The following is a 27043-nucleotide window of genomic DNA, read 5'->3' as shown; positions in this document are numbered from 1 at the left end:
AAACGTCACAGTGTGACGTCCTTACGCTTACTAACGTCAGGCCTCCCATCCACAGCAAAAACGATAGATCGTGTAAAGTTAACATTAAATAAACATTTCCCCTTCAGTTCCTGAAAATGGCATACACAATGTCCATTTTATAGCTGTTATGGGACTGCCGGTAAATTATGCATGGCATTTGCTTTAGGGTTCCCTCCGTTGATAACACTGCACTAAATTGACTGATCCGATCACGCAGGCTATAAATAATGGCGCTTAATGAACAAGATCCCGTGCTTGGCTGAATTGAAATCTCCAGCACATCCCATCGCTCATTACAAATACATACTTTCGCATTTGTATGTTATCATTTTATGTGAAACAGACTGGAAAAAGAAACAGACTTCCCGATGCATTAAACAAGATCTCAGATTCTCTATTACCACGATCAGACTGTAAATGCCTTCATCGTTTATTCACGATCGACCTTTTCCCAAATGCATATGTTTTGTTGCCGAGAGTATTTTTATCAGATTAATCTGTGCTCAGTACTTAAAGTGTTTAATACAATTTCATCGGATGATACAGCAGCCAGCTCCAGTCACCTGGACGCAAGCATGCAAGACTCGACCTCTGCAGAAGCCTTAGATCAAGGTCGTGTCTGTTGTCGTATTCATACTATGTACATATCTTAGGGGCGGTAGGGTAGCCCACTGGTTAATGCATTCACTGGTCATGCTGAAGACACGCTGTTACATTCAGATTGCTTGGCGAAAGGAAACCCCGACTGGTATGGTTTGTTTGGAAGCGGTCTGTAATAATCAACACCAGACAATCCAGTGATCAACAGCACGAGCATCGGTCTGCACAGTTGGGATACGATACAACAAAGTTAGTAACAGCTGTACATGTCCCATTAATGGACCACTCAGGATCAATGACGTCACTTTCAGAGATTTACACCATGTAAACAATATGCCTTGTCCATGCATTATCACTGTGTCTTTGAAATTGTTTATGAGACCAAACAAAACAAACACTGTGTTGATAAATTGAAACTGTTACAATCCCTTAAGAATTCGAAGTCCTGCTTGAATTATGTCCAAAACAGCACAAGCTTGTCGTAAAAGCACATTTTAAGACTCAGAGGTCAAGCTCAGTGAATATGGTTGATAGAATGTCATAGTACCTGTCGGAGAAGACCTCGACCGTAATAATACAAAGCAAAACTACCTTTGTAACAAACACGATTATACCGAAATGGCAGATATAAAGAAATCGCTTTTTCATCCCAACCAGTTGTTATTTTTGCCGACATGCGTGAAACGAATAATGGTTTTAACGAGCTAAAAGTAGTCGTCCCATTTAGCTCGTTACCAGCTATTACTAACAAAAAAAAACATTACAAAAACGAATATACAAGTTGTAATAATACCAACACGAAACCAATCTTATAAAGAACTGACAGATGTTATAAGCTGTTCTACTGGTCCCGACCTCCTGATGTATATGTGAGTCGAAAGAAATATAACGAACTACTGTTTTAACGAACTAAGATTAACGTTCCCCTGGTTTCGTTATAAAAATAGAGAATCTCACCCAAGTGTCTACTGATATCAAGCATATCAACACGAGTTGATAAAGTAACAAATATCCGAGGCTTGCCGAGGATATTTATATCTTCATCAACAAGCGTTGATATAAGTGATATTAGTAGACACGAGAGTGAGATTCTATTTATCATCCAAAATCATTCTTCCTTTAAGTTAGTTTTCAATGAAAAATGTAACATCTCTGAACACAGCACTGGCATTAGAGTTGCAGTGCAACGATGTCATAGTATTGTGACGTAATCATGACGTCATAGCATTGTCAGGGCATTGTGCAAAATCTACTGTGAAAGCGATGTCTCCTAGGAGATATCGTCTGATCTCACATAAGCGATATCTCCCGTGGAACACAGTTTTGGATCGTGAAACTGTGCCTTATGATTTCACACCGAGAACTCAGTCTCTAACTACCACTACAAACACTACAGGTGTTGCAACATCAACTATTATCAACAGTAATTTCTCTTACCACAAGGGCAATAGCGAGAGCCTTGACCTCTGTATGACCTAGAAAACAGTTTGGAAGGAGGATTTCCGTCTGTTCCAGGCGACTGTACACGTGTTTGGACGGAATGAGCTGCAGCCGTGCGCATGCACGTTGGTACACTTTTTGACTGACTGACCCGGATGTATCAGGAACAAAGTCCACAACCTCGTCAAATGACGTCGACACAACATCTGAATCTGGAAATATAACATTAATGAAGATAATACACGATCTGTATATGAAAACATTCATTCTGACTATACACGGTCTGTATATGAAAACATTCATTCTGACTATACACGGTCTGTATATGAAATAGTAATCCTGATGCTCATTTTGACAGAACACGATTTGGAAGTGACAATATTAATCATGACAGTACACAATCTCCATAATTTTATGGCAATGTCCACCTTGATAGAACACAATCTGAATGTTGCAACGACCTGCATATGACAATGTCAAGCTTGATAGTATACGATCTGGATATGACAGTAAAATATTATTTGAACACAATCTGATCAGTTACGATCTAAATGTTATAGGAAATGTCAACATCCGTGAACAAAAAGCGTTCGTCTTCATAACAGCAGCTTCTGCATGCTACTTGAGGCAGCAGTTTGATACTAACATCATTCCCATAATATTACAGACCTTTGAAGTCAGTCTACAAAGTACAACTAACTTCATTAATATGAATTACAAACTGACAATGAACTGACAACCTACCAACAACATCTGTATGACATATTTCATTTAGTGTACGTTATGGTTATAGAATTTAGTGGCAGTTGAAATTCAGGCGTCAACTATTTTCCATTAATACGAATTATTCAGACGATTGAGCAGTGCTAAAGATGAATACATAGCATAATAAAACTGTTGATACTGATCAAATGTAATGAGTGGGGAGTGACCAATTTCTATGGAATATGGTTAAAAGTGGTTTTAACAATATTCTCGTCTCTAGAGTATGCAGAGATGTGATTTTGCCAATATAGACACCAGCTGCTATTTATATGCAATAATATAAATTGCCATATTCAACAATACCGACCCAGCCAAAGGATGTTTGAGTTTATTCTTTAAAATAACCCCAGAATATTAAACTAAGGATGGATGGGAATTGGCCATTTTGAAATGGGGCTGTCCAAAATAAATAAAACACTTGTACGAAGTTTTATCCTAATTCGCCAATGGTTGCTGATGGAAAATGGAAAATAGGGACAACCTTTACCATGAAACCCGTTTGAAGTCACGGCACTCGGATTACAGTTTAATTAGAAATAATTATCCTTGTTTAGTTTAATGGACATCGACCATTCTGGTTAAACGAGTTCCTCTGCACTACTTCGAATGTGGGAGGCTTTTTTGTGCATACGTCAGGTTCATCCCTTCATCCAACGCTAGACAGCAGAGGCCTCATACATGATATTGAGGACACCTCGCGGTGTTATTTAAAAAAACATTAAATGATGGTACTTGTTGTTACCTTGACTGGCGATGGACAAGGACAGGCTTCCGCTGAGTCTATATTGTGTGTGAATGCTGTATCTTCGTCAAACTGCGGTATGGTGTCTTAGTGGGCTAACTTTATAAAGCTAGCTTTATAAAACTAACAGAAGTCAGGACCACTACAAGCAGTTACTTTTACACGCAACAGTACACTCAAACGTTAACGTCAGTTAATTTCGAGAGTCGAATATCCAGCCAAACCAGATAAAGGGCAAAACAGCGGTGAATTGTGTGTGAAATAACAAAATTGACACCAGGTTTCGCAAAAGGGTTCAGCATGTCCTGTCTGTCGGTAAGCCGAGGTTCAAATTATTTCGTATAACTGTGCTGAAGAACTGTTCCCGTCTACACTTCATTGACTGGCTTCCGATTTCTTCTGATTTATTTTTCTGATGTCGATTTAATGGTTATGTGTTAAAATGTGTCTCAAACGGCATGAAGGAATGTATTCTTGCTAACAATTATTATTTGTCACACAAGTCTTACCGTCCGCTTTAAAATATTCTTCCCCTTCTTGTCCATCCCTATCCGCACTTCCGGTACAAGTGAACATGCGCAGTGGAATGGAACTTGAGGTAGCGCCATATTTGGACGAGAACCCTCGTTTTGAAGTTTCCGGGGCAACGAGCCTTCTGCTTGCTTGTCGCTTAGGCCTCAGTCGCTGTGGAAGTTTGGCAAGCGCGTGCATAATTTTATCCAATCAAATCATCCATCATCCTTAACTGCGCTTCCGTATTTAGGCACATCCTTCTTTCAGAGGCTGAAACGAAAATTGCGTATATTTTAGAAACAGAATCGTTTGTGGTAATTACAGGCACTTGGGATCAATCCGGAGGATCAACATTGCACCAAAATCAATGCCGGCAGCTTATATCCGGTGAGAATATGAGCAACGATAAATGGCAAAGTGATCAGATTACAATTGTTTCGAGAAGTCGGACCAGATGATGGAGTACCCCTCCTTTATCGATTAGTACAGCCTACTACAAAGGCATACTACGGCATAACAGGTTGTAATAGCACTCTGGAACTGCTTAGCGTTAAGTGACTGTTTGATAGCGCCCCAATGGACTATTGAGAAAATTACCTGCTCTTCGCTTATCGTCTTTGAAGGCCTATTGTGTGGTTATGTATAGAGGACGTGGGAACACATTATTAACACTACACCAGCTGTATTACTACTATGAATGAAAAGGTGTCGTTGTATTAGAAGATACCACCCTTTACCGAGAACATTCGACTCTCAAAAGGGCCGTATAGGCATTTCTCTTCATAAAGGTTATTGCTTTCAGCCTTGCTTATTGCGATATTGGCTTAGTAATTGTCTCTGGACTGTTGGCCATCTTGTTGGGTTATACCGATATTGTCGCTGTGACCAGTAAACAAGACTTCTCCGTATTTTTCTGACAGTTTATGAAAGAGAAGGGACAATTTATTATGAGATATATGAAGGCAGCATTAATCATAAATTGTTTATTTCAGCGTTACCATGGTGCGTTTGACCGTATTTGTAAACACATTTCTTCTACCTGTCAACATGTTGACGTTGGAAATATGTCGCCATTATATTTGCTGACGTCTCAAAAACATATGGTGATCGCGACAAGGCGATGTGGCATTTGTGTTGAAGTCATTTTTCAACAAACAACAAAATTTGTTCTATGCTTACCGTTATAATCCTATAACCAAATATGTACCGGTATATGCGTTATGTTTTTACATGTACTGAACATTGTCATTCTGAAATTATGAGATGGATATCAAGCATTCGCTTGAGGACAGGCTAAGAAAAACACATGTCTTTAAGGCGTAAACGAATGGATACGTTGTCCAAACTTCTCGATACCGAGACACAATACAGATGGTACGTATCTCTACACTCTGACGCCCCTAGTACAGTGGAATTAAAGTACTGGTTGACTTGAGTCAGGTAACTACATATTCCTGGAATAGGCATGTTGATATATCACAGAGGGATAGTCCCACAAAACCGTCTACAGACTGGACCATCAGTTGTAAGCACACACACGCACACACACACACACACACACACTCTCTCTCTCTCTCTCTCTCTCTCTCTCTCGCTCTCTCTCACTCACTCACTCACTCTCACTCACTCACACACACTCACTCACACACACACTCACTCACTCACACACACACACACAGAGGAAGGCACACGCGATGTTAATAGAAGTTACAAAACCCTTTCCACATCCATAAGAAATCTCTGCTAAAAGCAGATTCCACTGTATAATTGTGACTACACCTTGATTATATATTATAACCATTTTTAATCCCATCTCACCGAGCCTGATTAGAAAAGAAGCACTACAAGTGTACTTGAAAGCACCTGCATACACCGTTGGAGAGGTATTGTCTGTACAAGACTGCGCAGATCCTTTATGACTTACCATAAGAATGATCTATTCTCGGTTGTTTCAGATCGGCGTGATATTACACTGCACAGATATACGTTGTTGTTTATCAGGTAAGGTCGAGTCAATATTAGCTTGAGACGTAAAAACAATTATGGCTTTAGTCACATAGATTGGATGGAGTATAGGCTCAGTAAAGTCTACAGGGAATGTAGAAGACAATTCCATTAGAAGACAGGTGTTAGATAACACGGAACACATTCTGGTCACCTCTGTGCTGCAAGTCCACGTTTTTACCATGATAATGACATAGGCCTTTTCAAATTGTATCTCACACACATCCCCAATACATACAAAATATGGGATGTACCTGCTTTCATAGCATTACAACCGACGCACCTGTGTCCAAATCGTCCATTGTACCGCGTTCAATGTGCAGATTTAGCTCCCATGGAATGACATAAACCTCTAATCGTTGGTTCGAATCCAGGTTCGTTCTGATGTACATTCGCAGGTTCGTGAACACCGGACCAGAAGTGTAAAACCTCACCAAAACCCGGAGATTTGTTTCACTTCCAACTTTCAAGTCACATCATACTGACAGGGCGGTATGTAAGTGGAATACTTTAAAAATTTAACTTGAACAATACTCTATAGTTAGGTGATATATCCTAATACCTAAACATATGACTTCAATTATGATGTGCTGTGTCACTGAGGAAATAGCGGAGGGGCGTTGGGATAGCCTGTCTTTTACTCTTCACGCTGAAGATCCTGGCTCGATTCCCCTGGCACAATGTATGATTTCTATTTCTGGGGTACACGTGGAATTGCTGGAATATTGCTAAGCGTAGCGTAAAACAAAATCACACACCCTCTTGAAATGACAAAACAGCATTGTATCTTCTAAAATGTCGTAAACATGGATCTCAAATGAATTGAAGTGACTCATTTCTACAAACCACAGGTTCGTATAGTGATACGGTTGCATACGCAATATCGGCTATAAGGCCAAAGGACTAACGAATTACCACACAACAAGGGGAAATATGACACCTAATAAATTTGTTCGTGTTTCCGGTTGTTCAAATGCCAGTAGGTGACTCTCTATATCACCACAAAAGGGATGTCACTCTTCACATCCCTAATAACACTATTGATCTATTTAATGCGGACAAGTATTTCTCTCCACTTCCGGGAACGGATGGAATTTAGACAAATGATTCACTGAAATAGCTGCGTGAAACAAATATAATGAACGACATTGCAGTTGATTGAAGCGCCTGTCTTATAGATTAACCACAATCCTTAATACAGCTAAATGAGGATGTCCTTTATATTCACGAGCGTACTCGAGACAGGCAAAATTAATGCCAAACGGATTCTTAGACCTAACATGATTTGTTTGCCTTTATGTAGTCTACGAAAAGAACCACGTTTATGTAAAATACATTTCCACACTACATACCACTGATCCATAGGATATACTTAAGGTGAACGTCCTTCCGTCAACACTAAGGTATTTTTCATCCCCTCTGGCTTCAGATGTGTTGGGCAATTTCTCAACAGACTGAGGCAGATGTCATCCAGACAGAAGCAACAAAACCCTTTCCACATTCATTAAATATGTCTGTCATAAGCAGAGTCGATTGTAACATTAAAACTATATAATGAGCAGATATTTATTTCAGCAGTATTACAGCTGTATGATGTTGTTTAAAAAAACGGGCCTGAATCAGACAATGCAGTGATTGTCACCATGCAATGACAGACCATGTGTTTATGAATCAATATGAGACTTGAGAATTATACTTCAATAGTTGTTGTATAATAGCTGGAGCATATACTTCAACAGTTGTATAATGGGTAGAGCATATACTTCAACAGTCGTTGTATAATGGTTAGAGCATATACTTCAACAGGTGTTGTATGATGGTTAGAGCATATACTTCAACAGTCGTTGTATGATGGTTAGAGCATATACTTCAACAGTCGTTGTATAATGGCTAGAGCATATACTTCAACAGGTGTTGTATGATGGTTAGAGCATATACTTCAACAGGTGTTGTATGATGGTTAGAGCATATACTTCAACAGGTGTTGTATAATGGCTAGAGCATATACTTCAACAGGTGTTGTATGATGGTTAGAGCATATACTTCAACAGGTGTTGTATGATGGTTAGAGCATATACTTCAACAGGTGTTGTGTGGTGGTTAGAGCATATACTTCAACAGGTGTTGTATGGTGGTTAGAGCATATACTTCAACAGGTGTATAATGGTTAGAGCATATCCTTCAACAGGTGTTGTATGATGGTTAGAGCATATACTTCAACAGTCGTTGTATGATGGCTTGAGCATATACATATGATGGTTAGAATTCCAAGCTTCCAAACTCCATTCATGGTACATTTCCAACATTGACGTGTCACTTAACAATCTGACGCCTGACGCGATTCCCTATTTCAGTTCATACCATGTGTTCTCGTGTTTGTTTAGGTGAACATTTGCCTTGCTTTTCACACGTGTTTGAGACGCTGTGTCACTTTTTAAGGAATACCTGGTGCCCTTACTATTTTGAAAGATTTATTACTTTGAGTGATTACTTGAACTGAGTGGTCTAGCGGTATGGGGCGTACATTTCGCTGTGCAGAGTTGTGTCCGTTGTGAACGCCAGAAACTCGTGGTTTCGAATCCCAATTTATCCCGAATATGCTTAGGTTCTCGGCCGCTAGTTTTGTCACCTCCTAGCCTAATCTAGTGTACTTTGGGATTTTCTCCCACGTTAAGCAGACACGCCTATACACAAATGATATACTAACAAAGGGGCGTTCAACCTCACTCATTTCTTGACACGTATAATATATGTCCTCTACAAAGGATAAACATCAATAACGTGCAATGGTAAAGTCATTATTTTCTCATTTTCATCAGTTCGTTTTGAGGAAATCAATTTTCAATTAGCGACCACATGCCTCTTCCTTGAAAAACAAAATGCCGTCAGAAAGCAATGTTAACGTCGTTATGTTCAAGGCAACATAATGACGTTATAAACACATCAATGAATCAGTGAAAACTAGAGTATAAGTCTAATATTAGATATTGAAAAAATGCTATTTTCCACAGTGCGAAGATTCAAACGTCTGCAATAATCCGAGTGTTGATATGCTTGTTAAATGGCCAGCGGGTTTCTTTACGTTTATTTTTATCGATATTCCATCATCTAGCTCAACACAAAGACAAGGTTTCATACACAGAATTCATGATCTAAATCGAACCCGATCTCTGGACGTTGCGAGCCACGGCCACGGCGTTAGCCACTAGTCTTTTTCGTACGCACGGTTTCATTTCAGCGGGGACGGAGGGGTCGCCTGATGGTTAAAGCAGGGATACTCTATAACAGGCTCCCTGGTTAAAGCAACCATTCTTCGCGCCGACGACTCGGGTTCAAATTCCCCATATGGATCCGATGTGTGAAGCCCATTTCTGGTGTCCCCCGCAATGATCTTTTTGGAACATTGCTAAAAGCGGAGTAAAACCATACTTACTCATTCACTCAGTCAGATGGGGATAATAACGCATTATACAGTATTTCAGTTATATCCAGACATTGTAGCTGTAGGCCAGAGGAAAGCGCAAAGTGAAGTCGCTGTCAGATGTTTACCATTTCGATGAATCCCAGGAACATGGGAATGCTTTTGACAAACCAAGACAAGTAAAAAGGTGGAACCAGTATTCAGACCCATGATTACTTCTTTCTATTCCACCTAAGGACACAACCCATCAGCCGGCACCTCAGACAACCGGACAACCCAGGTCTCTGATAACATTGTACTGAATAATAGATATGAAATGAATTAGAAATGGATTAAATCTGTTATATTTAGACGGGTATATATTTTTGAAAATCCTAAGTTGTGAGTTCTCCATACACCATATGATGGTTAGAGCATACACTTCAATAGTTGTTTAAGTTAAAGGTCACATGCAACAAAAAAATCAAACATAATTAAAACACATTTATCACTTATTCATGACCTATAATAAAAAAACCCAAATAAACAAAATTATAAGAAAAGTGCAATATTTTGTATTTGGGCTTACTTCCCCCGAAACGAAGCCCTCGGGAGACCGAACTGATCTGTCATAGCGGGTGGATATGCACTCAAGTGTAACAACGGCTTCCGATTGGCTGGTTCATTTGCTGATATGCTGAGGGTTCATTGTGTGTACAGAAATGATCTGTTTGATGGGCATTTTAGAAGTATAGCCAGTCACAAGAAAGTAAGATTCTTTAAGGATAACAACTTCTTTTTGTGTACTTGATGCGTCGTTTCAGTATGGATTCATATACTGTTGTGAAACAAAATCATATACACTAAAAGAAGTCGTTATCCATGAGGAATGTATATAGAGATGTTGGGTTTTGAAAATACATGTTCTCTGTAGAGATGGTAAACTGCGTGGCTGGAATCTGTCATTCGTCCACGTACAAAGCAGTACTTGAAACTGACAAGAATTTGCACCAGTTTCCGTCAGATCCAGACATCCGAAAAAAAATGAACGTAGTTTGTTTGCAACCCACAGACATAAAATATGTCATGTGTATCACACGTGCCTAATTACATAATGTGGCAGACACGGGACTTGGGTGCACGAGTCATATATCAACTTATGTCATATAGTCTGATAGGTGTTAAGTTCAAATTGCACGTGGTCAATGATAGAAGCTGTGTATTGCATGTTGTCTTTAGCAGACAGGCAGACAGACATATAGGTGTGAATAAACCAGACACTGAGCTTGCTCTGTGACAGAAACTGCTTACCACAATCAACAGGTTTCGCCGGCTTTTTATTCATCGCGTTTTTTTCAACTTTATAGGTTGAATTGGCATTTTTTTATGATTTGTTTCGGTACGTGCATACCGAAAGGTACCAGAATCTGCAAAGTTGTGTCTTACGTTGCATGTGACCTTCAACTTCGCAGCAACCGTAGTTCGTTATACGCAGACGCAGTTCGACTGAAACATAAAAACGGTTCGACGTAACCGTCCCTTAAAACAAACACAGATTACTGTGATATTGTTTAGCAATGCATGAAAAAATATGATATTTCTGTGTATGTCTTGAAACTGCGCATCAAAGGATGCACCATACACCCGTGCTTCTGGTCCGATTTATCGAATGAGAAACAGTCAAACGCAATCAATAAGACTAACAATACGAAACCTGTTTCCAGAAGCGTTCATGGAATACAACATTATAAATTATGAAATGTTAAAAATATAATTAATAATTGTCGGGTTTGTGTTTTTCATTAGATAATATGTTGAATTCACAAAACACTCATTAATACTCAATAACCATGGATTTTCACTCATTCGAACCAACAAACCGTTACGTGATATTGTTCTTTATTTTGTACAACAATTTTCCTTCAATAAAGGTTTGGCAATGTTATTGAATGATAACAGGCTTCCGCCAAACTGCGTTCCATATTGCAAACAACAGATGGCTAGCAATTAGGCCAAGCTGAAGCTGAAATTACCAGTTATAATATATACCAAACGCATGGGCAGCCAAGTGGTTCAAGCGGTTCCTCTTCACGGCGGACTCAGGGTTCGATTCTAAACATGGGCAGAATACACGAAGCTGGTTTGTCCTACTTTTGGTAGGATTAGAATAATGTTGAAAGCCACAGTCACAATACTCATTCCAGAGTGTACAGTAAAAAATAGCCCACGGGAACCATAAACCAGCTTTCGACTCTCAGTTTCTCCCAATATAATTAAATTATGTATATGAGCGTCATCTGCACCCATGCTTTTACTTTGAGTGAATGAATAATACAGTAGATCTGAGACTGTAGTCGTAAAACTCGTGGTAATAACAACGCCCTTCTGCTCATTACAGTCACACATCTGGTCAGAGAAACAAACACCGCGACGAGACATATCACCGCTCCAAATCCAAACACCAATGACGAAAGACTTGAATAGACAGTTCCGCTGTCTGGTGTCGATTTTCTTCTTTGGTCTAGACGTTGTAACACGTACCATATGTGATACATAGACATTGCCTGTGAAATTACCGTTATCATGAAGTCATCAGTTGGTGTACATTACAGAACATGAACTCGCAAACACGGGATCTGTTATTTGTAGAATGTAAGTGATTTACGTTGAATGCCAAATTACCCAGTCCGTCTTATCAATTTGATTTTGATGCAAGTTCATCACCTACGACAGTTAAAAATATCTTAATTGTGTTAACCAGTTTCAGGAACAATAGTTCGCGAAACAAAAATAACATAATAACGTTATATGTGTGTCTGGTAAAGGAAACTGTCGGGGACTTTTGGATATTACATATCATTAAATGCCTGGCAATTTGACAGTTCTGTTAGTTTGATTCAAATTTTTCAAACAGCATTTTCACTGACAGATAACCGATTCCTTTTGTAACAGTTTCCATTTAACTTCAGTGCGAGGAAACAGTTCGTCACATCTCTGTTTCGCATTTAAAAAATATTGAAATCTGAGAGACATCATGTGATGTCGGGCTAATGAACAAGCCAGATTGTTGCAATGCTGTATTATGTAAATGACATTTGGATGCTCAGCACGATAAACCAGTGAAAAATATGCGACACTCTCCCGGCTGACGTCACGTCGTCACTCTTTGAAACAAACAAGTAAACCAGTCTTAAGAAGAACTCACATGTTCTCCCCTACGAGTAAATGGAACAGTTTGCAAGTAACGTTGAGGCGTAACACGGCGGAATGACTTATGAAACATTATTCTGGTAGGACTGATTTCGACTGGATCGCTTGAGAAACACCGCCGTGGTGCGGTAGATGGAGCGTTTCCTCCGAATGGGAAGGTCAGTGGTTTGATCCCGTGGTTTCGTTACACCAAAATACGTTAAAACATAACTTTTCATGTGGCCCTTCGTCGTGCTTGGCATTTATGGATTACAACAGGGATCCGAGTTTACAACTTCAGTATACTGTGTATGGCAGACCACCCATGTTAAGGAGCGGTGGGCTAGCCCAGTACTTAAAGCGTTCGCTTCTCACTCCAAAGACCCGGGTTCGCGTTCCCACATTGGTACAACTTCGGTGTCCTCCCACCCTGCTGTTGCTAAAAAAGGGGGAAAATACACTTGCTGAATCATCCACTAAAGTATGACTTTTCAGTGCAAGTTTGTACTGATACAAACAACCGCACACTCTTATGCATGCATGGCGCTCTAATAAGTACATTTGTCTAACGCAAGGTTCATGGCCCTTTGCTCATGAAACGTAATTCTTTGGAGACATGTCCTACGCTTTCATGCAGCCGCGTTCATTATGTTTATCCAGTGATTATTCCGATACGTTCAGCACTCCACGTTCATTAAGGATAGGAAGCGGTTCGCTGTACAGTACACGATGCACTAAATCAGCCATTTTGACGACAAATATCGCATTACACGAGATCGTAAGGTACCAAGTCCCTTGGGTTTGCGTCGTGTGAAAAATCGTTATATGACCAGGACTAATAAATATGTGAGGTGTGAATAGATCGATAACCAATCAAAGGACTGATTATGATACTAATGCAGATCGGCAGTTGGTGGCGCCCGATAGTAGAGCCATTCTTCACGGGACCAGAATGTGGGAAAGAAATGTGTATGTTACATTGTTGATCATCTATTTTGCAGTCAGGGGCTCTTTAATATCGACGAGATCCCCGTGATAATACAGAACTGCCAAATCCTTTCGTTAACAGCAAAGGGATAGTCATTAATATCTGTTGAAAGTACTGATGAATCGTCTCGCGTGGGGCGTGAATCTGTGAGATCTCAGGCAGGTACACTTTTTGATTGTGTATAGACACACAGGAACTCACAAACACATACAAGCGCGCATACACGCACACACGCACACACGCACACACGCACACACGCAAACACGCGTCATCATAATGATGTCATGGTCGAGGACATTTACCAATAAAGATCTACATCTGTGGTCTGCGCGTAAAGTTCTTTTCAATCACCCCTAGTTTCTATTTGCATCATATAACGTTAAGCCAAATCTCAGGAAAATTACTTTAAGTTAAAAACGTTTTTTTGAACCATAGTACAGGACCCTATTACCAAAAGCATGAAGACTTAACCTTAAAATTACGTTTGATGGTTGAAGTTTACACAACGGAGATCATTAGGAGACATATGACATTAGTTGAATGAGTTGTGATTAACAACACTAGTTCCAGTGATACATCAAACGTAAGCGTACAACGATGGCAAAAAAAAAAAAAACTGAGGCGGTTCACGGTGGAAAATGTTCTTTGTCCATATACGGGTACTACATTCTTGTTAGTTCGAATGTTTCAAGTCGCATTCAGGAACAATCCAACAATATGGCGGTGGTCTGTAAATAATTGAGTCTGGACCACACAATACAGTGATCAACAGCATGAGTATCAGTCCACGCAACTGGGATACGATGACATGTGTCAGCCAAGTCAGATAGTCTGACCACCCGATCCCGTTAGTCGCCTCCTACGACAAGCAGGGATTACTGAAGATCAAGTCTAACCCGGATCTTCATAAGTCACTACGTTATAGTCTCCGAGGTGAAGAGAGAACATCTTAAAATGTTCATTACGGTATTTAGATACGGTGAGAGACACAATGGATATATGTATACATTACAAGGTGTGGTATATCACGAGATAATTTATTTCGACAACAGGTGTTTAAATGCAGGCATTCCATATCAAATATCTCCATCTGTCGTGTGAAATTATCAAAAATATGTGGCAATATAACGTTAATCTTGTGCATACTCTTGCAGTGCGTATAGCAGATTTCTCAAATAATTTGCATGTCAATAACAAAGTACTTCTTTTTTTAACATAACATAACACATGATGATGTGACTACGCTGGGCTATTGTTGGTCAACGATGATTGAATATCTCTTGGTCACAGACCAGCCTTAATGAGTTTGGTATGAGGACACCTGTTTCAGGGAGCACGACACTGCAACAGACCTATTCAGTTATCAGGATGAAGAGTTGTAACGGTATTGACTTACATAAGCCTTCTTGTTGTAGTGATGACGGTATATGCAACATTGTTTTTGCAATTTTTTGTTTGTTTGTTTAACGTCGCACCCATCGGCGAGGCAGACACGCCTGGTTTCGTCACTATATGAAAGTGATTCTGTTTGTTTGTTGTTGAATGCCGCGCATAGCAATATTCCAGCTACACGACGCCTATCCGCAGATAATCAGTAACTCTGAACAAGTCAGTGATCAACAGCAATGAGCATCGGTCAGCGTAAGTAGCATACGATAACATGCACCAGTCACCCCGTTACTCGCCTCTTACAACAAGCATGAGTTGCTGTACACAATTCTAACCCGGATATTCACGGGTCCTTCAGGACATGAAGATATACAAGATTTGTTTAAAACTAAACATATTATGGGATGTGATTCAGTCATTAACTACGTGTTCTATTTAAACACAAACTAAACACGCATCTCTACGAACTAAACATTTTAGAATATTTAGCATGCACATAAATCTGAAACAATTTAGTGCTCAAACATGTTTTGAACACGTATAAACTTGTTTAGACTAAAAAAGTGTTGAAAATTTCAAAACATTTAACGTGAACATTCTGAAGCGATCGTTTATCTAAGATCACCAATGAGTGTCAAAATGAATAATATTATATACATGTATTTAACAATTCATTATCAACATCTGTTTCAAAACTCATGAAAATCAATATTCAGAGGCAGGTCAGTTCAATCCTATTTCTTTGGACAACCTCAGTGTGAACAGATACGTCCAGTATTTCCCAGTCTCAGTTCCGCTGAAGCAGTACATAAAGAGTAGTGAGAGAGACACATATTAACGTTGGCATTTGGAAGTAACATAGCGAGAGATAAGTTAACAGTATTTCATTGCTCAGAAATTACTATAAAATATATAAGATATCAGTTGTTGACGATATGGTAACCGGTATCCCATTCACCTTTGTCAAATAAACCCGGAATTTATCATACCTAGGAAGTTGGATAGGAAATGAGGCACCAATCGCTTTGCAATTCAAAGTCATGTCCCTTTGTTTCTATGATCTGCTAGGTCTGAGGTTCAAATCTTGGCATGTGGTGTGTCAGCGCCAGACCGTTGTACGGTGTTTTTCACCGCGTATAGTCTGATATGGTGTGCACTTTACTGTACACGTTTAGTTTGATATAGTGTGCACTTTACTGTACACGTTTAGTTTGATATAGTGTGCACTTTACTGTGAACGTTTAGTTTGATATAGTGTGCACTTTACTGTAAATGTTTAGTTTGATATAGTGTGCACTTTATTGTAAACCTTTAATTACATTTAGTTTGATATATTGTGCTGTACACGTTTACTGTCCTTTTTTCAGTTTGATATAGTGCGCACTTTACTGTACACGTTTGCTTTGATACAATGTGCACTTTATTGTAAACGTTTAGTTTGATATAGTGTGGACCTTACTGTGAAATTAAATGGCGGCCACCATGATGTGGCTGAAATATTGCTATACCTTTCAGGCAATGGTGGTTTGTCGTCAGCAATGGCCGCGACCATTAAAATACTTAACCACCTACGCGTTAATAGTCTAACCTTCCCTGAAGTGATGCCAAATCACAATCAGTCCCAGATTTAAATGATTCAAGGATATAAAATCCCTGTGTAATTCCTGCGGTGATACGTGCAACAGATTAACACTGTAGAGTTCATGGAGTACCCAACGTGTGGTGTCCCCCGTGCACAGTCAGTGGATAAACACATTTAATCACCAACATTTTGTTGTGGTAACATCTATTACACTTCAACGTTTTGACATTTATTACCTTGAAACATGGACCTTTGAGACTGAACGACAATAGCATCCCTTTATCATATAGACAAAGCTCTACGTTTGCATTGTTGATCAAAGAATCTGCCACGCATTTTAAATCAAAAGGATCGATAATATTCTGTAATATGATCAATTTTCACTTTACCTGCACTACTAACTCGAGAAGACACACAACAGGTAATGTATTATTCACAGGTGTACGACAATATCCGTGGTTGTCTGTGGTATTGTTGGCCCCCAAAAATTGATAGCTAGAACTTTTGCATCACTCGGAACCGTCACAGCGTTTAAGTCTGGTTGAGTGAGCGAGCATTAAACAACATATGTCATGCACGGCGGAGAGATACCAGATTTATACTGTTAGTTTACACCGGGATTGTAGGCGAGGGCGGAGGGGTTTAAAGAGTCATGCCGATGACCCTGGTTTGATTCCCGGTATTCGTACAATGTGTGCTCATGTTGATACAATATGTCAAAAACCATATCCACTAACTCACTCACAAGTATGACAGTCCATTAAGTTAATTACTGAGATAATCTGCCGATCAAAATTGGCAAGTGTGGCCTATTTGTGTGAGAACACGCCTAGTTGCGCCCCTTAGGCGTGCTCGGATCAGCTGGTCAAGAGTCAGGATTTATTGTTATCAGCTTTTGTGAGTCAGTAAACGTGTTCATCTGCGAAAGATCCATACCCCGCATTGTCCAATAACAATCTTGCACGTTATGATATAGATACTTGATATGACGGAAACACGACACGGAACACAACTTGCTCCGTTATTTTACTCGTGATTGGCCTACTGTGTATAGGTTGTTGTTTAACGCCGCATTCAGCAATATTCCAGTTACATGGCGACGGTCTGTAAGCAATCGTGTCTTGACCATACAATCCAGAAATCAAAAGCATGAGCATCGATTTACGTTATTGGGATGCGATGACATGTGCCAACCAAGTCAGCGAGTCTGACCATCCCATTAGATTTCCTTGCGACATGAACGGGTTACTGAAGACCAACTCTATCCGAATAATCAAGGGTCTCAATTGTATTAATGTATTTGGTGGATGGGATAGGTCACATTAAGACTGACGTATTTGAAATAAGAAAACACTTACCTTGCTAAGCCAATATTACCAACTGACACAAAACAAGACACCATTACAGTAATTAAAATTCATGCAAAGCCAAAGCAATTCTCTATTTACAAATATATTACATATGTACAAGTTAGAGTGCTTCGGACACAATTTAGAATGCGTCTAACTGCATGGATGTTCACCACGTGTCTACCATAAACGGTTTACAAAACTTAAACGCACGAATTTCATACAACTGTACAAACGAGATTCATGACGGATATGTCCCTACATGTGCATGGTTATTTGAGACGTTAATGTGTATCCAGTGTTCTCATTATGCAAAATCATCAACCACATTGTGGCAACATATGGTCATTTAACTATTTAGAATATTTTCTGTTTCGAGTATGTTTGGTTAGAATTCCTAAATGACGTTGTAAACAACATCAGGGGTTGCCTGGAAAAACTTAGGATTTATACTAGATCAACAATTGTCTTTTTCCGTAAAAGATACGAAACATTCCGATTTTAAACTATGTACATGTATCAGAGGAGCTGTTGGTGAATGGTTGGCATTGTCGAATGGCTGATGTTAACAGCACATGTTGGCAAATTGTGGAATCATTAAAGGTCACATGCAACGTGAAACACAACTTTGTGGATTGTGGTACCTTTCGGTATGCACTAACCGAAACAAATCATAAAAAATGCCAATTCAACCTATAAAGTTGAAAAAAAAACGCGACGAAAAAAAAGCCCGCGAAATCGGAGTTCAAACGTTTCACTAAATTCCCCCCAGCGCTGGGGGAAAACTGGTTTCAACAGCTGTGCTGCGCTGCGTCCATAACGCATGTGCAGTGCAGTGAATAGGTTCGCGGAGCTTGGTTGTGTACACAAACAAGTAAATAATCTACTAATTACGTAAAACAACTTGTTGATTGTGGTAAGCAGTCTCTGTTACAGAGAAAGTTCAGTGTCTGGTTTATTCACACCTATATGTCTGTCTGCCTGTCTGCTAAAGACAACATGCAATACACAGCTTTTATCATTGACCACGTGCAATTTGAACTTAAAGGTCACATGCAACCAAAAAATCAAACATAATTAAAACACATTTATCACTTATTCATGACATATAATATACATTGCTGCTTTTGAAAAAACAAATAAACACAATTATAAGCGTACAATCGCGGTTCAAAAGTGCAATAATTTGTATTTGGGCTTACTTCCCCCGAAACGAAGCCCTCGGGAGACCGAACCCAGTCATAGCGGGTGGATATGCTCTCAAGTGTAACGACGGCTTCCGATTGGCTGTTTCATTTGCTGATATGCTGAGGGTTCATTGTGTGTACAGAAAGATGATCTGTTTGATGGGCATTTTAGAAGTATAGCCAGTCACAAGAAAGTAAGATTCTTTATGGATAACAACTTCTTTTTGTGTACTTGATGCGTCGTTTCAGTATGGATTCATATACTGTTGTGAAACAAAATCATATACACTAAAAGAAGTAGTTATCCATGAAGAATGTATATAGAGATGTTGGTTTTGGAAAATACATGTTCTCTGAATTTGCGCTCGATCCAATAAAAAATCATTTCAGTAGAGATGATAAACTACTACATGGCTGGAATCTGTCATTCGTCCAAGTACAAAGCAGGACTTGAAACTGACAAGAGTTGGCACCAGTTTCCGTCAGATCCAGTCATCAGAAAAAAATGAATGTAGTTTGTTTGCAACCCACAGACATAAAAACATGTCATGTGTATCACACGTGCCTAATTACATAATGTGGCAGACACGGGACTCAGGTGCACGAGTCATAAATCAACTTATTTTCTTTATGTCGTATAGTCTGATAGGTGTTAAGTTCAAATTGCACGTGGTCAATGATTGAAGCTGTGTATTGCATGTTGTCTTTAGGAGACAGGCAGACAGACATATAGGTGTGAATAAACCAGACACTGAGCTTTCTCTGTGACAGAGACTGTTTACCACAATCAACAAGTTGTTTTACGTAACGAGTAGATTATTTACTTGTTTGTGTACACAACCAAGATTAGACTACTGCTCACGATCTCAGACGCTGGGCATACATACTGTTTCAAGCTCCGTGAACCTATTCACTGCGCATGCGTTATGGACGCAGCGCAGCACAGCTGTTGAAACCAGTTTTCCCCCCAGCGCTGGGGGGAATTTAGTGAAACGTTTGAACTCCGATTTCGCGGGCTTTTTTTTCATCGCGTTTTTTTCAACTTTATAGGTTGAATTGGCATTTTTTATGATTTGTTTCGGTTAGTGCATACCGATAGGTACCAGAATCTGCAAAGTTGTGTTTTACGTTGCATGTGACCTTTAACACCAATCAGACTATACGACATAAAGAAAATAAGCTGATTTATGACTCGTGCACCTGAGTCCCGTGTCTGCCATATTACGTAATTAGGCACGTGTGATACACATGACATGTTTTTATGTCTGTGGGTTGCAAACAAACTACATTCATTTTTTCTGATGACTGGATCTGATGGAAACTGGTGCCAACTCTTGTCAGTTTCAAGTACTGCTTTTTACTTGGACGAATGACAGATTCCAGCCACGCAGTAGTTTACCATCTCTACTGACATGATTTTTTATTGGATCGAGCGCAAATTCAGAGAACGTGTATTTTCCAAAACCAACATCTCTATATACATTCTTCATGGATAACAACTTCTTTTTGTGTATATGATTTTGTTTCACAACAGTATATGAATCCATACTGAAAACGACACATCAAGTACACAAAGAGAAATTGTTATCCATAAACAATCTTACTTTCTTGTGACTGGCTATACTTCTAAAATGCTCATCAAACAGATCATCTTTCTGTACACACAACGAACCCTCAGCATATCAGCAAATGAAACAGCCAATCGGAAGCCGTCGTTACACTTGAGTGCATATCCACCCGCTATGACTGGGTTCGGTCTCCTCAGGGCTTCGTTTCGGGGGAGGTAAGCCCAAGCACAAAATATTGCACTTTTGAACCGCGATTGTACGCTTATAATTGTGTTTATTTGTTTTTTCAAAAGCAGCAATGTATATTATATGTCATGAATAAGTGATAAATGTGTTTTAATTATGTTTGATTTTTTTGTTGCATGTGACCTTTAAGATGAGCCGACGTACCCTTCCTGTTGTCACAGATTCAGTTGGTAAGTTTTCATATATTTGATATCAATATACTGTCTTTAACTCAAATGTAAACTGACAGAGGCAACTATAGATTAGTGATGGGATACAAACACACGCGTACGCACGCACGCACACACACTGGCTCTCTCCCATACATACACACACTCACACCATCCCGCAAAAAAAACAAAATAAAAATGAAATTAGCTAAGTATAAGAACAAAGAAATCATGACCCCGTGCCCCAACCCTACCCTCACCTACCCGGGTCCTTTAACTCGCTCACGTACGCATATACGCAGACGCACATGCATGCACACACACACCACTAAACTTGAATAAAAACCTCATCTCGCTGTGTCATCATTCCGATGAAGACTGAACGTAAAGTCTATAAATATTTCTCTGAATAACAGAGAACCTGTATTTAGATGCATTATTTCCGTGCACACCGCCCTCGTGAACATAACATGTTTGAATTGCTTCTTATATTGAATCAGGAATAGGTATTCACAAAGATCGCTAGCCGAGGCGTATACAGTAGAGGATATATATTGGAAATTACCTTGGTGACGTCACGCGTTTCAAGTCTCGGGGGAAACGTTTCTCTCATGACGTCATCACCTGAGACAAAAGCATCTTTCCCTATAGGAACAAAGAGCTGAAGGGTTCGGTCGAGGAAAAGGATTTTGTAAATGAATAAAATAGAATAAAAGGGATTATTTTATTTCATAAGCTAGAAGTAACGGGCTTGAAATAGTTCGCCCAACAACAACAGGGAGTGTTATTCTATATCCTTCCCACTATGACGTACATAGTTCTGTCCATTTCGGTCATATTATCGGGTTTTAATTCCAGGAATAACAAGAAAGATCTTTAAGATTAAACCCTTGGGGGTACATCTTCTAGCTGTATGGTGTAACAGTTTTTAATCTTCAAAAGATCATATTACGCGTGTACTGTACACGGACAAAAGATCGTTGTTTGACCATTTTGTGGGTAAAAATCCAATACATAGATTGTCACAGCCAGAAAATAACATGTATCGACTTTGTCGAAACATCTTCCATTGGGTGTAAACAGCAAAACAGCTGTGAACATTTTGTGAACAGATCCATGACATCCACTGCTGACAAGGGTGTTTGCAAAAAGGCAATTATAGTATGTTCACCGTACCTGCTACAAAACGGGTATAGGATTCATTGATGACAAATGAATGCTTTTGAAACCAGGTGCGGACGGGTGGCAAATGGTTAAAACTTTCGCTCGTCACGCTGAAAACCCGGGTTCAATTCCCTACATTGGTGCTATGTGTGAAACCCATTACCTGTGTCCCCGGCGTAATATTGTGCAAATATTGCTGAAAGCGAAGTAAAACCATACTCACTCACTCACTCACTCACTCACTCACTCACTCTAAAACGATATGCTGATGGACACCTTTTTTAATGGTTCAGCTCAGCAACGAGACATTTCCAGTTTTTCTACAAAATGGATGTGTAATAGATAGCCTTATTCTGCACACCTGAACAAGATCAGATTTTAACGATCCACCTTTTAACTTGCTTACGTCAAATACGACACCGGAACAGTGTAATCTTCTTTTACTCTTGCAAATTTAATTTTAAGTCGCCATACATGAGTAAATAGTTACGCATCTATAACAAGGTAATGGATTATCGATAAACAATTGACAGAGTACTTTGGAAGCCCCGTTTCATAATTAGAATACACTTTACCTATTCACACTCATCGACACAGTGTCACCTTGCTAATGGGTACGAAACGATACAGACGATAGAGATGTTTTGACGAGGGAATACATGGTTTAACGTATAGACATATTTATTGGTTTCTGAACTAGTGAATGATTTATGGTACTAGTGAGTGGATGAATATTGGGTAAGACAGGACCAAGAACGTTGCAGCAATACGCTATGAGGTTAAGGGCATAACGCGGTCTTTGGAACCTCCAGAGTAGTGAGTCGGAGAGTTTGGGACTGAATTGATAGGTAATTATAAAAAATGGGACTGAAATCCGCATGTCAGCAAGCGAGACCACCCAATCCAGTTTGTCGCCTTTTGTGACAAGCGAAGACCAATTCTAACCTTGATCTTCACGGGACGTATTTTTTATTTAACATGAGTATGTGAGATAATGAGGGTGAGGAAGGGGTGGTATGTGAAGCCCTGTATAGTGTTTATTATGTGGTGAATTTGATCCGAAGCCGTAAGTAGTGAGTTATAGGGCCTCAGACAACCGACCTCAAGAATAGAGCCTGAGTGAGTGAGTGAATGAGTGAGTTTAGTTTTACGAGGCGTTTAGCAATATTCCAGCAATAGGCTGAATATAATTCATAATAACTTGCTTATCAAGGATAAATTATGGAATAATATCCCGACCAACGAGTCTCTGCACAAATCCGGTTTATGTAGGTCTCTCTTGCTTGACTCACTTTAACGTCACATGTGTGACATATATCACGCCAGTTTAGTATTTATAAAAATATGACGTACGTTAAAAATATTGTAATAAGTACACAAAATATGATAACATCTTCAAAAAGCATATTCAGATTTTCGTCTCATTTGTCAAAATGATAACAATATTAAAATATTTACTGAGTGTGTGTTCAGACAGGTCCTGATCAGTACGGTATCGTCGTACGGGTTTAAATCTCATTTCGTGTGCTCTGAGATGGGTATAAAACATCCTGCCTGTTTGCAAAAACATTATCAGTATTCATTTTCGTAGTATGTCTGACTATGTCGTAAACGTTGGATGTGAAAACACAGAGAAGATCAAATTACACGCATGTGTAGATTCGCACACACGTGTTAATCAGTGCATGTGACCCCTGTAGATCGATGTGTCGACTGGCGCTACAGACTTCGTGCAACACCTAATCGATCTTTGTAATGATAAAGCCAATAATCACTTTCAGGTCCGTTATTCCATGCAACACTGTGGCAGAATAATCATGCGTTTATGTTGATAACTTATATTTATGGTGACGTGTTGACGAGCGTGGTGTCTGTACAGTAGGTCATCACACTAGAAAACAACTGCTCTGGCTTATGTCCAGACAGCTATCGAAACTGCTGTGGCTGCAGCTACTGCTTCACCTACAGCGACGTTACAAAACGTGTTACTGATGCCTCTACGCCAACGACTGTTCCTACTGCTATCACTACTGCGACTACTACTAGCAACACCACCAAAAACTTCACCATCACCACCACCACCAACTTCATCACCAACACCGTCACTAACACCACTACTGCTGCTGCTACTATTACTACTACTACTGCTGCTGCTGCTACTATTACTACTACTACTACTACTACTACTGCTGCTGCTGCTGCTGCTGACGCCACAACACATTGTTCTTGTTAACTTACTGATCTGCTACTGCTAATACAGTTCACTACAACTAGTGCTACAATACCGATACTTAAATAACTCAGTCACTGCTACGAACTGTAAGTCTGCAAGTCATTTTCTACTACCACCACCACCACCATCACTACTACTACTACTACTACTACTACTACTACTACTACTACTACTACTACTACTACTACTACTACTACTACTACTACTACTACTACTACTACTGCTACTACTGCTACTACTGCTACTACTGCTACTACTGCTACTACTGCTGGCGACGTCTTTTAATGACTATCATTAACCTACTTCTATTTCCACTAATACTGCTGCTACTTATATAAAGGCGGCTGCTGCTTTAAATGTTACAACCATAGTCACTGCCATAATACCTCAAACAACGACAGGGACGATGATAACGAACACCATTACATAGGCAATGCCATAAGTAAGATGTTAAAACTCAGTATCATATAATATTTAACGCGAACACATAAAGAAAACACTTAAAACAACAATACCTATATTTATAGGTAAATAATTGAAATATACAACAAAGAAAACCCCAACAACGTTTAATTCGTGCTCCATTTGGAACATGAACACCAACCGTGTAGGTAAAGTTACACCTGTTAACAAACACCTGTAACGCTGGACGCTTTATCACCTGCAGGCACACCTAACCTTCAACGTTCATCACAAGTGCATTCTAGGCATAACAGTAGATCTAGTCATTATAGCAGATCTTACCTGGGAGTCAGACAGCATGTCGTCCCCACCCGCATGGGTACATCCTTCACCCCCACGGCCGTGTCACTACTCTATGTGTCAACACTGAACAGCGCGAGGCATGCACTATAACCTGTCCTGTCCAGGCCGCTATGAGGTATACCGATTCAGCTGATGGCACGGGGCTTCTGACTGAGCTTGTAAAGTATTGATCATATCACCAGTCGGCTCTCGACGTTTCTCTTTAAGTGATCGTGCGATCTCACACAGCCTGCACGCGCATGTGTCAAATCTGGCTTTCCATTGGTCAGTGAAGGATCGTGGAGGGCCAGGGCCCGCCATTGGATGAAACTTTGTAAGTTACGATCAGTATTACTGAGTTCCAGTCTCCGCTTACTAATAATACTCAACACTTAGCTTCAGGTGGTGTATTGATAATACCTAATTTAGGATTATGTGCAAACAGAAATATGAAATGCATTGAAATAAAACCTTAAATGGGGATACAAAGTATAAAAATTCTTCATGTAAATATTTATGCACATTAACTCTAATGTTTATTGTTAATATTATCAACACGAAACAGTTCCAATAGAATATTATTCCATGTCATTGTGACATTGCCAGTCTGAGTGTGCCAGTTGAGTTTATATTGCACTAACACTGAACAAGGCTTACAACTACAAGTAGCCTTGGAAATCGGCTCGCGTTTCAACCACATCTGTGGCAGTTGTAGAACGCCCGTTTTTACGGGTTTGATACGAGTGTAATGTAATATTTTCATATCTATAGGCATTTATGATGGGTATTTAGACAAGCGTTTGGCATTTACGTTGGTTTGGAATGAGCATAGCTGTGGAAGTAATGTCACAGACAATCAGTGGTGAGGAATGAGGAATTTTACAGGAGGAATTTGATGCGTTTTAAAGCGGTTTTCCTAAATGATCCGTCATATTACTGTGGACATATGCAATAGTGTTGGACTAGGAGCTGGAGTGTGAAGGTGAAAACGTGATGGGTGTACGTGTTGGGGCAATGTAGTGTTTTTATATATTAGGTGTGGTGTGTGGTGTGTGGTGTTATATATATTACATGTGGTGTGTGGTGAGTGGACGAGTTTGTTGTGGTGTTATATCGGCGGCGGCGTATGTGGTGTGGTGCGGTGTGGTGCGGTGTGGTGTGGTGTGGTGTGGTGTGGTGTGGTGTGGTGTGGTGTGGTGTGGTGTGGTGTGGTGTGGTGTGGTGTGGTTCGGTGTGTAAAAGTGTAGTCTTGTGTAGGATGGTGAAGTATAATGTGTTGTATCGTGTTGTTTTGGGTACGGGACGGAACGGTGCGGAGTGATATAGGGTGGTGTGGGATGGGAGGATGTGGTGTGGTGCAGCATGGTATGATGGATATGTTTAGCATCATGTGGCAGCGTATGTATGCTCGGTGCGTTTCGGGGCGGCACGGCACGGCACGGCACGGCACGGCACGGCACGGCACGGCACGGCACGGCACGGCACGGCACGGCACGGCACGGCACAATATACAACACGGTGCAGTGTGGTACGTTACGTCACGATTTGATATTTTGCTCATTTTCGCCAATACGGAACATGATTTACCACGCGAACATCAATTCTTTACTTACAACAGACCTGCAAATGATGCCCACTATGAACCGATTCGGGACAGATTCACACTTTGATGATAAACAATATCAACACATAATATCTGCGGTACCTTATTAGGTACATTCGACGTGTTCCAACGCGAAAAAAATTCGGAAAGGTCAAGAGGTTCAGTTC

At 39.9% G+C, this 27043-nt stretch overlaps 1 protein-coding gene across 3 annotated transcripts in view; it reads right to left on the bottom strand.

Annotated features, from left to right (window-relative positions):
* Positions 1 to 25533, bottom strand: part of LOC137274455 (leucine-rich repeat-containing protein 74A-like) — a 59694-nt gene extending 34161 nt beyond the window's left edge. Inside the window, exons 1-4 of one of the 3 annotated variants that reach the window (XM_067807645.1) lie at positions 25274 to 25533; positions 10932 to 10991; positions 4078 to 4351; positions 2059 to 2273 (exon numbers count right to left, since the gene is read on the bottom strand). In XM_067807645.1, the coding sequence (XP_067663746.1) occupies positions 2059 to 2273; positions 4078 to 4279 (417 nt within the window). In that variant the 5' untranslated portion in view covers positions 4280 to 4351; positions 10932 to 10991; positions 25274 to 25533. Of the gene's footprint in view, positions 1 to 2058; positions 2274 to 4077; positions 4352 to 10931; positions 10992 to 21697; positions 21757 to 25273 lie in introns of all 3 variants that reach the window. The other 2 variants (XM_067807644.1, XM_067807643.1) reach the window with 2 other exon arrangements.
* Positions 25534 to 27043: the final 1510 nt, after the last annotated feature.

This window comes from Haliotis asinina, chromosome 2, assembly GCF_037392515.1.
Source record: "Haliotis asinina isolate JCU_RB_2024 chromosome 2, JCU_Hal_asi_v2, whole genome shotgun sequence".
Taxonomy (NCBI): Eukaryota; Metazoa; Mollusca; class Gastropoda; order Lepetellida; family Haliotidae; genus Haliotis; species Haliotis asinina.
Note: the sequence above shows the minus strand (reverse complement) of the source record. Positions and strands in the feature narration are given on the sequence as shown.